At 39.3% G+C, this 14,960-nt stretch overlaps 1 protein-coding gene across 12 annotated transcripts in view; it reads right to left on the reverse strand.

Moving 5' to 3' along the window:
• The window catches only part of nrxn2b (neurexin 2b), a 682,163-nt gene that overhangs the window by 598,882 nt on the left and 68,321 nt on the right, over window positions 1-14,960 (reverse strand). For all 12 annotated transcript variants that reach the window (XM_040040736.1, XM_040040734.1, XM_040040735.1 and 9 more), the window contains exon 2: window positions 9,507-10,901. In XM_040040736.1, coding sequence (XP_039896670.1) covers window positions 9,507-10,218 — 712 coding nt within the window. In that variant the 5' untranslated portion in view covers window positions 10,219-10,901. The remainder of the gene's footprint in view (window positions 1-9,506; window positions 10,902-14,960) is intronic.

The raw sequence follows: 14,960 nt of genomic DNA on the forward strand, positions 1-14,960 counted from the left end.
CTGTTGTTCCAGGCGGCAGCGTTACGGTTGCCATGGTTACAGGGCGACGCTCTCTCTCTCTCTCTCTGCGACTGTGTGTTTCCTGGGTGAGAGAGCACCTTTTCGTTGTTGTTGTTGTTGTGCTAAGCTAACAGGCAGAATGCTACAATGCTACATGCTCTAAAGAATGTAGCATCATGGGCAGTGTAGTCCGTGTTGCAGGGAGAATGGACTGCCATACACGTTATGTGTCTGTGAGCACGAGGAGGGAGAAAAAGGGGAGTGGAAAGGTACGAGTTGTCATCGAGGAAAAACGGGAGCTGGAAGCATGTAAATATAATAATAACCACTGCAGCCAAGAAGAGTGCCTGACGAGCCCAGCTGTAAGTAAGCTATTAAGACTCGACTGTACACCGTGTTCGTGTTTTCCTCCGAAAACAATAAGTTCCGTTGGAGCAGCCTTTCAACGCCTGTCTCTGTCTCTCGCAAGAAAAGTTGACCTACACAACAAAGTAAAGCTATTTTTCGGCTACGAGCCGACAGGGACCCCGCCGTATTAGTCAGAGGTCCCTTTACTACAGTTCGGAGTCGCGGACCTTCAGTAATAGTAATAAATCACACAGCAATAGTACATTCACGTTGTTGTAAAAAGCATGATAATATATTAAGTAATCCAAAGTATTCAGAATACGTTACTGTCATTGAGTAACGTAACGGAATACGTTACAGAATACATTTTGGGGCATGTATTCTGTATTCTGTAATGGAATACATTTTAAAAGTAACCTTCCCAACACTGATGGTAGATTACCATTTGATTTACCTTCCTTTCTCATTTTCATGAAGGTAAGGTTTTATAATTTGATTCGTTAATTGTAATTTGGTCATCTTTATTATATTTCCCAGATAAATTTGTTTGCTTGTTATTTTGGCCTCCGCATGGCCAAAAGATTCACCATAGCTCTATCAATTTGAAAATAAGTCTTGGGACCCTGGAATGACAGGTCAATTTATCAGATATTTTTAAATAAGTCCACATTAACAATCTTCTTCTGAAATTGCAGCCATTTTGGAAAATTGACGCTGTAATTAGGAAACTTTGTTTTACTAAATCTAAAAGCAATACAACTCAATATAAAACACATGAAAGTATTTCTAGAATCTAACCTGCCCATATCGCAATAACAAGACAAAGTAAAATTACAAAGTGGAGGGGAGGAAGTCAGATACAATCATAGCGACTGCTGCTCTGCAAAGACCTTGTCCCGACAGCGCACAGCAGCAGCAGAAACAGCAGAGAGGCAACAGAGCAGCTTTGATAAACACCAACAAAATCTCAGCAATCAAATCCAGTGGAGACTTGAAGCATGTACTGCTTCATTTCACCTTATCAGTCTTGTTGGTTTGGTGTAGGCCTAAGTTTAGTCAGCCTCTGTTGTTACAGCTAGACATACACCTGATAAGGTTATCTATGGAACCTCTTCAGGCGACCTTACAGGGTACAGCCCTCTCATTAGCACTATACTTATTTATGTATACAGGACAAGATAATTGGGATATCAATTATCAGTCAGTGAGCCCCCACCATCCCAACCACACTCACTCCCCCTCATCCCTCTGTGTGTGCCAGTGGGAGGCACAATTATCACCATGATGTATGACTCTCTTTCATGTCCTCTGCTCTTTGCTCCAGGCTCATTGTGTCACCATCCAAACACAACTTTTACCTTAGAATTCAAGGTCTAAACATGCTCAGCTCTTAACTGTGATTTTTTTTAATTAATCCTTCCTGTATTGTATACAGCATATAGAATGGTGTGAGATCTGAATGCAGTACAATATAATATGTAATACAACTGGAATATAGAATTATTGATCAAACACACCAATATATATATATCCTATGTACCTTAAATGTCGCTCCTAAATGACAAAAATTACAGGTTAGATGTGTATTTTTTGGTCATTATCACTGGTCATACTGACATTGATTGGGCTTAATATTGTTACAGTGGTACAGAAAAGGTATTCAGAATAACATTAACCATACATGTCTGTGTCATATATGAGCGAAGTGAAAAGGCTTTGTTGTTTCACTTCACAATATTCACATATTTAGTTTTTACGTTAGGTTACACCAAATAATTGTCCAAAAAAGTATAGAAGTAGGGGAAAACCTTTAAATAATGGCATTGTGCATATATGACTCTTGTAGTGCTCCTCCAAATTGACTGTTAGTAAATCTTGAGTGGATGTACATGTTTTAATTGGTCTTATTCACACTAGTTGTATGGATACACACTCACGTTATGTATGTATGCATTAGGGGTGGGGGTTAAAATCGATACTGTGTAGTATCGTGATATTTTGTTTGCTAATATATAATATCGATACAGGGACAGCAGAAATTGATATTTTGTTACAAAAAGGTTTTTGTGCTCTGACTTCAGAGCATGTTGATCCTTTTTCTGAGCAAGAATCCTGACATTCCTTCACTGTCCAAATGTGTTTAACTTTTTTTTGGCAGCAATAAACATGACATTTTACTTATTTTAATTTAAGACATGTTTTATTTTAATTAAGTTTAAAACCTTTTTATTTAATGTAAAATTATATTTTGTTTTAATTTACTTTCAAATTCTTCAGTTGCTGAAGAGGCTGCATAGTTTTCATATTGCATAGTTCAGAATAGCTATAATTGTACCAGATGGTTGCATTCAGTTAAGTTGGACTAGACTGTGATACAAACCGTTCAGTTTGTCAACAATAAAACTGACTGAAATGAGAGAAAGACTGAGTGCGAGACTTTGATATTAGATAAAATGAATATTGATGAAGTTTACCTTTATGTACAGAATCTGAATATCGCAAAATATTTTAAAAAATTGCAATAATATCGTATCGTGCGTTAAGTATTGTGATAATATCGTATCGTGGGATGTATGGTGATTCCCACCTCTAGTATGGATACACTCTGTTTTGCCTTTGAAGTAACATCACTGACCGTTTTCACCCAATCACTGAAAATATACTTGAATGACCAAACACAGGTTAATAGGTATAGGTAACAATATCTCGATTGTTGAGTTTTTCTTGATAGCTTAAAATTTCTTTAGGGGGAAGAAAATGTATGTTCTGCCTTTTATAACTTAAACTGAATATTACGGTTGTAAACTGTCCTAGAGCTCCTTCTAGTGGTTGCTTTGCAATATGGGTTTGACTACTTTGGGAAAGAAAAAATGAAAACGTGAAAAAAATCAAAGATGGCGGAAAGTGATGCCGTAATGTTATCGTTCTAAGCTGATACGGACCTTAAAATGTTGTTGCCTTGGACAAGATATGTCTGTAAGTCTGAGTGACAATAAAATAATTATTATCTTTTGTTTTGTGTAAAAATGGTACGATAATTTGTACATTGAAAGTTTTATATTGTTAGCTTGCAGTAAGAGTGTAACAAGCTAGTTTACAATGTTAGTTAGCTAATACAGTATCTTGTACTTTCAGATTTACGATGGTCAAAGAGAAGGCAATGGTCAGAGGCCATTCTTCAATAAATCAGCGCAAAAAGGAAAATAAGTCTGGTTGTTGAAGTATGTTATCTCGCTGTCTAGCTGGTGAAACTAAGAAACTCAGGGCGAGGACAGCACAATGTACAAAAAATAAAGAAATCTTTTCACCACAGGCCTGATGACTTTATCACAAACAATGTTTTCTTAGTAAAGTCAAAAGTTTAGAGAAACTCATAAATGTTTTGAGTCAAACTATTTTGACTTTTCAGGCCGCTTTCCCTTTCTTTCAGTGTACAAGACTTTCACCTTTTTCTCAGAATGCAATTTAAGACAAAAAACAACATGTTTACGTGGTAGATAAATTAAAATGTCAAGTTCATGGGTGTTGCAGCGTTGAGATGTTGACTCCTTATCTTTCATTGCAACAGCTGATAAAGCAGATTATTCTGGCTTGTTGGGGAAAACCACATCTGATGGTACAGTGTTAAAACGTCTCCTCGGGCTATAAAAAGGCCAGCGTGTGTTTCAAGCTTACTCTTTGACTTCCTAACCACAGCTCTCTCTCTCTCTCTTCCTCACCCTGCAGCTAGAGGCTCGCCTGAGGTCACAGCTTGCTTTAAGATGGGGGTATGCAGGGTCCAGGCACGTTAACTGTGGTGCTTCTCAGAGACTCAGGTTTCTGCTTTATTCCAACATGTATAATAAAAAGTGATGATGGAGGTAAATTAGAGTCCAGAGAGCAGTAATAATCTAAGCAGCTGTTTTTCAACAATTTTCTATTTGGCACTTCCAAATAGAGACATGTGGACATAGAGTGGTATATACACATGCTGTGTATAGTTGACTACCAAAAACAGCTAACATCCGATTTTGCGTGATGTTAAACATCATTTCTTGTCAGAGGCTAATAAAACAACAACATATGTCTGAATTTTGTAGCATTTTCACATCAAAATCTCATCCTTCTCCAGTGAAACTAACAAACTTTTGCCAACATTTGCCTAATCTACACAATCTGACTTACAGAGGCAGCACATTAGCAGAGTTAACATAGTCCTTCTCTGGTATCTTTAACTGGCATTCAAGTGCAGTACTGTAGGGAGGCCATGAACATTTGAGCTACAAGGATACACATGAAAATTCAAAACTGCTTCAGGATGCCAGTGTAAAATTCCACGTCACATTATCTAGCCTGCTGTACATACCTGCTGTAAAAACAAGCAATGTGTTTCCATTAGTGGGACACCTGAGGAACCCCTATCTGGCACATTTGCAACAAAGATCAATAATTTCCATATTCCTGTACTATTTACAGGCCTGATCTTATTCTGAAGTCCAGTTTGTTCCAAGAAGGAAGAATCTTATGAAGAATGTATGCCATGCAGAATTCATTCCTTTTCAATGAATTCTAATGAGGGTTCTGACTATGGTCCATTTATAACAGGGGTGTCAAACTCAAATACACAGTGGGCCAAAATTCAAAACTGGAACAAAGTCGCGGGCTAACGTTAATATTTATTGAAATATATTTATTCCTCCAGATATAAGAATGAATCTTTTCTTATGGACTCAAACACATTTTGCTAAAAAAACTGAATATGGAACAAGCAAAGCTTAATACTAAACAATATATATATTAGCTGTATAATACCAGTAGGCCAGCTCTGGTAGTAATTTGGTATGGCTTCGCGGGCCAAATGTAATTAGGCTGCGGGCCAAATTTGGCCCGCGGGCCAGAGTTTGACACCTATGATTTATAAGTTCTAACAGCTTAAGTCTGTCAAGTTAGCTAGCAATTTTCACTCTATGTCAAACACCTTTCAAGTTAAGAGCAAATCCAGTCTCAGGGTAACCTGAAAACTCTTCAGATTTTGCTGTGTAAATTAATGGAACAACAATCATTTTCACAAAGTAATTTAACCTCTCATTACTGTGAGCTCAGCTTTTTTGCCCTACAACGCCATTTGAAGGTCAACACACGAACAAAGCCAAGGTCAGCACAGATTCTAAAACCAGTTTAATTACAACCCCAATGGTAAATTATAAAATACAATTATAGGAAGTGCAGTATATTTCTGTCCTTTATGTACTGCAAATAAAGCACAGAAATGTTTCAGCGTGTTTGTTAGCCCAGTCCTTAGTATTTAGCATTTAGTAAGCCATTTTTGAGGCAAAATGTGAATTTTTGCTTTGACATCAAGTCAATTAAAAAAAAAATGAGGCTGTTTTTTTATGATGTCCACCTTCATCCCTCATTCTGTCTGATCAACCTTAACCTGAACAATTTTGATGCAAATGAGTGAAAATACTAAAGTGCCAGACGTAGATGAAGGCAGCTAAGAGCTGTGTTAGATCACTGGTATTCAAATCAATGCAACAGGAGATACAGACTCTACAAAGCAGAGGAATAACATAAAACATACTGTGCTTAAGGGAATTGAAATGGCACAACCTTCCTGGATTACAAAACCTCAGCTGTCACATCTCATTTTCAGATTTTACAGATTGAACTTTAAACCAACATTCATCTTTAACAAAGGATTCAAAAGTCTGGGCACGAATATTTTCGCAGTGAATTAGACCTGGATAATAAATGTTTTCACTTATTTGTTCACACTGCATTATTACAGGGTGTCAGAGTGTTAACACTGAATATTCAAATATCAATTTTTGCAAAATATTTGACAAGATATGACACTGCATATCATTGCAGTCATTGAGCTTTCTGACACTGGTCAAGAGTTCTTCTCTGTACTGGATACAATCACCAGTTGCTGGGGAAAAATGTGTATTCACCTGCTGGCTGGCGGTGGTTCTTGGAGGTTGCTGGCTCTTGCTAGGCAAAATCAGTGAAAAAAAAAGTGATTACTGCAATTGCTAGCAGATTGCTATAACTAGCTTAGGTTTTTCATGTTTGCCTACAAGTACTCCCTTACTTCTAGCCAACTGGTAGTACAACTTGAAAAAGTGCAATGCAAACCACAAAAGGAAACATGGCACACTTTGCATGCACACTTTGCACTTTGAATCACCTTGTTGTTGAATTGTGCTATACAAATAAACTTGCCTTGCCTTTTAAGTTCTACATCAGTGCTGCAGCCAACATGTTTCAAAAAGTGCAACTTTTATTTAAAGGCAGTCTCCAGTTTGAGTTGCACATTTTTCAGCTTCAACACAAGTTGGAGAGTAGCTGGCTAGTGTTGACTTGTTGACGGCATGGCATTACATAGCTGATAGATGAGAGATGATCTGCCGCCGGGTAATGCTGGACACATCGCAATCACAAAACGGCCGCGTTCATCTAATTTTTCTGATTGATTTTGTCTCAGGTGAAGGAACATATTTCTTTTAGTTCAGAATTTGTTTCTATTCCTTTTACCAAATTTAGTGGTCTGTCAAATACCATACTTTGCAGAATTAAACCTGCCCAACCTTTAATACAACTACAGCGATAGATCTGAAGCAATTCTTAGAGAAAAAGTTTAACAGTTAAGATGGTCTACAACAACACAAACAGCTTCATAATTAAAACGTTTTGCTTGTCAGATACCTATGTGACAAACAGTAACGGAAAACCTCACCCATAATGTTATCTTTGTGTTCTTTGCAGCCAACACAAAACAGAAATGAACTAACTGTCTTAAATAATGTAGATCGCAATATTACATGTTTTAATATTGTGCAGAATCATTGCTGGCATCTTGTGCTGGTTATTTTATGTTCTGAGGATAATCAAAAAGCACATCACAGATCTAGACCAATAACTGTATTGCAAGTGCCACATCTTATCAATTAAAAATTTCCCACGGATTGATACATTCATCCTCTCTAAGGAGAGCAGACAGCAGCTCCTTAAAATATCAAGAAAAAAAAGGAAAAAAATCTTTCCTTTGACACGGCCCCTTCACCACTGAGCTAACACAGTGAGACATGGATTTGTTAGTGCAGACATCTAAAGGGCCTTAAAACTGACTGAAAGTGAGAGTGAAAGACCTTTACATTCCCACCCACGTGTTAGATGAAAGGAGTAAATACACCGCTGCACTGGCAGTCAGCCATAATGACCCAATTTATGGTCCTCAAACCAAAGAACATCTCTGGAAATAAATTAAGCCTGAGCAAATGAAAATCTTCATGTTACGCTCCTCATTCTTGCTCTTTTCTCCATTTCTCACGACTGCAATCGCTCTCTCCACAAATTCCTTGTTCTGATTCTCTCCTCCTTACCTCAATCTCTATTCTCTCCCTCTGTCTTACTCTCTCCATTTCAAAAGGACAAATGCTTCCTGCAGTCACTGTAGCACTGCATTGGTATTCTGCTCTCAATTTAGCTAAGAGCAAGGCAGCAGTATCTACTTGCTGCAACCAAACAGCAATCTGACACAGGCCACAGAAACAGAAAGCGAGAAAAGTCTTGAAGAATTGAAGGAACCGTGAAATATGAGAGGGAGACTGGAAGGAAGAGACAGACCGACTTATACGGCTGTCCAGCAGTGACATCATTTGCTGTGCTATAGGGTCACTAAAGAGCAAAAACCCATCTGCATTAATTAAAGGCTTCTGTTCGGCTTTTTGCAGAGAACAAAAGCAGCACAGTAGAGCTTTTTAAGCTATCTGAGACAGCTCCAAACTTACACTAACCCTACATCAAAATAAATCAAAAGCTTTGATCTAACATGCTAATTTTATTCTTATTACTTCAGATCTATCAAAAGCTGGACTCGAGTAAAACATTTTGTTTGGGTTGATTTCCTTTTTCAGCACCGTCAAAGCTTATCTGCGAGCGCCACAAAAGTCTAAAGCATCAAACAACTGTCACATAACTTTTGGCAAAACAGTTATCGACCTTTTCAACATTCTGTAATTACGAGTGATTTCATCATGCAGGACCAGGTAGAAGCTACTAAGTCAATTGATTATTTTAAAGGTTACAAAGCAATAATAGACCATAGTGATAACGGTAGTGAAGACCACTCATCCTGCATTACAGGTGATCAAGATACAAAATAAGTTCTGATGGCTGCATAGAGAGTGAGAGAATTCCCAAGCAAGGTGTAGAGATGCAGACAGGATGAAAGAAATAGGGCAGAGATAAGTGAAGGGGGAGGGATGTCAGGAGTAGGAAGTGCTGACAGCGGGTAAAGGTGAAAGAGAGATAAGTTGAGTAAGGGAGCAAATTCGAGAGAGACATGGAGGGGAGAGGGGTGACGAGAGGTGGAAAGTCCAGATAGACTTGAGAAGAGGTGGTAGGAGGTGAATGAAAGATATGCTACTGGATGATGAGAAAAAGACATGGAAGAATGTGAAGGAGAAGAAAAAACATAGATATGGAAATGGGATGTGTCAGTGAAGGAGGGAGCCAGAGGTTTAAAACAGAACTGAATTTGACATGAGTTGACAGCATATGAGCGTATCCCAAGAGCAAATGAAAGCAAGAGCAGCATGTACGCCAGAGACAACAGGCTTGGGAAGAAAGAAAGAAAGAAAGAAAGAAAGAAAGAAAGAAAGAAAGAAAGAAAGAAAGAAGAAGTAAATTCACTAAAAAACAGACGAGAAGAAAGCCAGCTGAAATAGCAGACCTTCAATGTGTGATCTTAAACGTGAAATATTCAGCAGCTTTGATGTTAAATATTGTTTCTGAATAAGTCCCTGCTGAAATCAAAGCAGCACCTGTGCCATGTCTGCAACTCTTGTATGACTCACATAATCCCTAAAAAGAGTGATCTTCTTCAGCAGTTCAATCTTTAAATGAGGTTCTTAAAAATACTGGATGAGAGAACACTGAAAGATCATGCACACTTTAAGTAGTCTATTCACAAAGTTCCACACCCTCCTCCTTTTGAGCCCTCACTGCATCAGCACCTCCTTCATCAAACATTGTTAGAAGAGACTTTCGACAGCCTAAACAGTGAAATGAGGTCCCAGACCTCTCTGCAAGACTCTGACTTGAACTAACCGCAGATTTTGCACTGCAATTATAAAACAAAGACAAATACAAGAGTTATGATGGTGCCTTACCTTCCTTGCAGTACTTTCCTTTGAAGCGAGTGTGGGTGCAGTCGCAGTGAACTTCTCCATACTGAATAGAACAAAACCCTCCATTGAAGCATGGATTCTGTTTGGTGCAGAGGTACTCCAGGTCGCTCTGAATACCCTGGCTATTGAGCAAAGTAGGAGGCATCTCTCCCACCTTCAGATTGGAGATCAAGCCCTGGAAGAGTGGTTCATACTTCACTGTGCTGGATGTCAGTGCAGACAGTCGCACGTCAGGTGGTATCCCACCTACAAACAGGTCACTGACCACAGCCATTTCCCTCCTCTTTGACTTGACCTCTGCCACTTTTGTTTCCCCATCTACCATTAGCATGGTCTCACGGAAGTTGCGGGTAAGCAAGACCATGTGCCAGCGGTCGTCATTCACCCGTATCTCCATGTGTACGGTGGCTGGCTCTGCACAGTGGATGGCAAAGCGCAACTGGAGGCGCCCACCAGCAATCAACAGCTCCAAGAAGTCGCAATTACCGCCATCGTCCAGGTAGAGTACCAAGGCTTTGCTGATGTTGGTCTTGAGACTGAAGCTCAGCTCACCCACTGATCCAGCTTCCCAGCGACCATAACGTGCCCACTGGCCAGGCGCCCCACTGAATTCCAACATATTCACTGTAGTGAGCAGGCTGAAGAGGGCCAGAGGCCACACGGGCAAATACAGGATTCTTAACCCCCTTGTCATGCTCAAAGTTCTGATGTGTCCCCCTTCTTTCTTAATGCTGTAGGTCTAATGAGCAACAGCTCTCTCTTCACTGAGGAAAAAAGACTGTAATATAAACAGGAATATAAACAAGAAGTATCATATAGTACTGAATTCGGTTATAAAAGTCAATGGGTAAGCAATCCTCACAGGTGCTCTACTACAATTTGCCTGACCAATAAGCACTTTTTTCTCCTCTCTCTAGTGTTAATTCTTCTCCTTATCCTGATTCTCTCCTTCGTCTCTCCATCAGTCGGTGCCTCTGGGACTGAGGAATAGGGGGAGAATAAAAGAGGGGGAATATGATAATTTCAACACAGTTGTTTCTTCAAAAGCCTCTTTGTCTATCCTGGACCAAAAATAGAATGTTCCTCTCTCAAATCCAGATCTCGGAGCAATTTCCAGGAAATTTGAGCTGCTGCCAAAAGCTTGGGGGTGGGGTGGAGGGAAGATTGTGATCTTTCTTCAGGAGGAGAGCAAGTAGAAGAAAATGAGCAAAAGAGGAAGGGAGCTTTATAGTAGACGGGTATCAGAGCCTGCTGGTGTCTGCTTGAGCATTTGATGTGCTCATCATTTTCAGTTTAATGCCATTCTTCTCCTTAAACTCACAGAACACAAAGATTTACGCAGGTATGGGTTCCATGACTGTGATGGGTGCTGGCAATCTGGGAGAAACAAGAAGAACAAAAAGACAGAACCGTCAGTTACATGCAAACACTTTACATTTCAAATTAGTTGGTAAGCAATTAGCCTGATAGCCTTAATAGATATTTGATATGGTATTTCATTTTTTGCTTTGCCTACAGTTTTGCACACCATATTCTATATTTAATAATCCCTACACTTTTTTTCAGTTCAAAGCTGACACTTCAAAAAAGTTTGCCTACAGCCATCTAAGTAAGTTTAGCAATTGTGTGGCTCCATACATCCCAAAAGACCCTGAATAAAAGAAATGTCTTATTTCATCTGCTTGATTCTTTGATATCCAGTAAAGAAAGTTGCCATCCACACGCAACACACACGCAACATAAGGTTTTCAACAGAATGAGGTAATATTTGATAAATCACAGCCCCCCATAGTGGTGCACACACACTTTACGGATATGCATATGCAAACACACACATCATTAAATCAAATGCAATTCAGATCGGAGTGCTGGAGAGTCAATAGCTATCTGAATAGCTGGTCTTGACCCTGGGGCTTGACCTAATCCCTAGCCATTAATTCTTAAGTGAGATTTAATTTCAATCTCATACAGTCTGCAATTAAAGCTAGGCTCACCCCTGCTCGTGCTCCCTTGTGCTATCCTGCCTCGCTTCAAAGTGACAACAGAGATGATATTGGCATACATGAGGAGGAGCGGAGAAGAGTGAGTGAAATACAGAGAAAGGGAGAGCTGCTACACTACAACCATGATCTCCAAAGGTCAAAGCTTAACATCAGTGGAAAAAGATTAGGGAGACTAGAGGGAAAAGAGAGCTGTATGATACAGCAGAGGGAGGAACACAAGTAAAGACGGGACCATTTTTGTTTGGAAGACGACACACTGATAACACGACAAATGAATGCTGCCTTTAGATGGCTTTTGTGAGGTTATATTTGTAACATGGGTGTTACAAAGTGTCGCTGGAAGGGTGGGACATTGCATCACATATGTGAAAAAGCACAATGCATTACTAGGTTATGCATGCAAAACATAATTCTGATATCAGTCATATTTGGTTATTTTTTCTATTATCTACCTTTTTAAATTTATGCCCAAAATGTCGAGTGTCGAGTGCAGAGCTTCTTTACATGTCAATGAGTTTCTGACAGAAAAGGAAGGCTAAAGATATACGTAATGCTTTATGATTGCAGCTTTTCACAAATCTCATATGTATACATAAGACACCAAACACATGGCTAATTGTAAGTCTAGATGTTGTTAAATGCAAAGCACAGTGAGACAAAATGTCTACAAGTATGTGGCAGGCACACCATCCCTCTAGGAGTGATAAATTGAGGCTGGTTTATTTTGGTCTCACCAAAATAAACGTCTCCGAGACGGCGCTCTGTATCAGTATTTCAATACATTCTTTTCTCTTTTGCAAGAATATACACATAAGTATGTTCACTACACAATAATCACTTTATTAGAAGTAGAAACAATCTTATGTGCAAGCATGTATATTAATTGATTTATGCATCATATGTACATTTTATACAATGACATGTACAAGGGAACATTAAATAGATTGAAAGTTTGAGAGTTTACATTCGTGCACCATTATGGGTACATGGCACAAAAACATTTCCTGGCCAAGAGATTTTTCTGTCTTGTTGGAGAGTTTCTACCACCAAAGACAACCAAACATTCCTTGCATTTCTTACTGCTGCGTTTATGAAGGTTACCACGCTGATAGCCAACATATCCTCTACGCTTTCTCTTTTTGCTTATTATATGATCTTAGCTGGCTTGCCTGATTGTACTGTTAAATCCCAAGGACACTGAGGAAACACAGCAAGTCTCAAGAGGTAACTAGAGCTCAGAGAATTGTACCATGCGCTTGTGATTGATTCAGGTTGCACATGCAGCTGTTTGGATTTAGCAAAGCTACTGTCCCTATGTGACTGTGCAGTGTTACGCTGAAGTGTGTGTAATCTACTAATTTCGGGACCTGCATCTGTTTCTTTTCAAATACTCCTCAGTGGCTCTCTCCATGGCACTTAAACCCATTGTTTTAACAAAGACAAAATCAGCCTTAGTCAGTTCCAGTTAAAAAAATATGGTTTACTATTGTTTTAATAGAATGCTTGCTTGATATCCCCCTGGCTAAAAAATCCAAACTAAGCTACAGCAATATACTAGACTTAAAACACAGTCTGTACCAAGTCTCATACACCCTGATCTTACTTAATTTGTACAAAAAGTAGAACCTCTACAACTCCCAGAACGACTACACGGTCATGTAAGCCAGCACTGACCCATTTCCTCGCAGATTAACCCATGGGAATGTTTCTACTATCTTGACAAAAATTCTACCTCAGCACTGCTAAGGGTGTCTGGCTTAAATCACACTACAGTAGAGGTTTGTGGTGGAGGTGTGGTCCCTGGCTCAGCTGCAGGGGAGGGGTGGTGCAGTGAGCTTAAGGGGGCAGTGCTGGGCATTCTGCTGAGGCCACAGGTGGTGACGCTCCCACCACCTGGGACATTTACAAAGGTAGACAAAGGTTTGATAGCTACCAACAACAGAAAACCAAGCCAGTTCTGTTTTCTTTATTTAAATGTCTATACTCATGTCTCCGGCTGGAGTACTAAATCAAACTGAATGGTAAAAGAACACAAACCATAACCACAACTTATTAAGACAAACAAGTCTCAGCACAGCATAGAAATGTGGCTGTTGATTAATTGGCCAAAATGTATACAATAACTGGAAGAATGAGAGAGAGTGAGAAAGAAAGACAGCATGTGAGAGCCAAAGAGGGAGACATCAGTCACTCAAGTCACAATATCCCCGTGTAGGTGCCATGCTGTGATACAGATACCACAGCGCTGAGACAGAGCAGAGAGAGATCAATAGAACAAGCCGCTTAGTTTGGTTTCTTAACCTGGTTGCTTTTAGACATTGCTTTCCCTTCTGACTATGGATTGCTACAGTGTGGTGAAAAATTAATTTACAGCTGAATTTCCTATTTACAATCACCAACGGCAGTCAGGCAAAAACAGTAGACCTGATTAATATGCATTTTAAGTGTTGATGCAAAAGTAAAGGATCCATTCTTTCTAGTTATAATAATAGTGCCTTGAACAGAATTTTCTAATGGAAAAAATGACTTAACTACACTATCAACCTCCCAGTGAAAGCATTGTTTAATTTCATCTTCTACTACAATGTTTCACTTTAGACATTATCAGATGCCAGTTTAGTGAATGCCACCCTATTCTAGTCAAGGGGCTTAAATGCCACATACACCCAGTAAGGTAAAACTATACCATTTAACTAAAGTATAGTACAGTATAGTATAGTCACCCATCCACTTCAGCTTATCCAATTCAGGATAGTGGGGACAGCTGGAATCTATCCCAGCTGCCATAGGACAAAATGCAAGGAGCACTCTGTAAAGTATATAGTATATATAAAAAAAAAAATAATAATAATACTTTCCTCAAGAATGCATTCCTTTTGTTACAGTCCTATTTTATTTGGGCTTTAATTGTACAGTATCTAAAACTGTGTGATGGATCAAAATAGCTTTAAATATGTATTTATGTAAATAAATGTAGTTGTTTTGTCAGGGTAAAATTAGTTTTGCTGTGTGCGCGTGCAAAAGTGAGTTTTCTTGTTTAATTCATCTCTCACTGAGCTACGTCTTGGCTCCACGTCTGCAGATTCCCTGCTGTCCAGATTACACCTGTTGTGTGGGACTGTGCCAGGCTATCAACTTCCTCCTCCTGCACAGAGTTCAGTGCTGTGGATTTTTTTTTCTATAGCTAAAGCTTAAGAAAAATGTATATAATAAAATCATGTAAAGTAAAACACTCACTATTCATACTATTCATGTGCACTATGCATCACACACACAGCTTCTACATATAAGCAAATACACACGCGGCATATCGTAGTCAGGCAGGAGCCATTAATCCTGGCCTGTGAGGAGCTCAGCAGTGTACCATCCGTCAGCATGAAGCTGTTGCTGCCACTGCTGTGCTCTAATTAACCAGAGAGGCACGCTGAGCCAC

This window comes from Simochromis diagramma, unplaced genomic scaffold (assembly GCF_900408965.1).
Source record: "Simochromis diagramma unplaced genomic scaffold, fSimDia1.1 OVJJ01000317.1, whole genome shotgun sequence".
In the NCBI taxonomy this organism is placed as follows: domain Eukaryota; kingdom Metazoa; phylum Chordata; class Actinopteri; order Cichliformes; family Cichlidae; genus Simochromis; species Simochromis diagramma.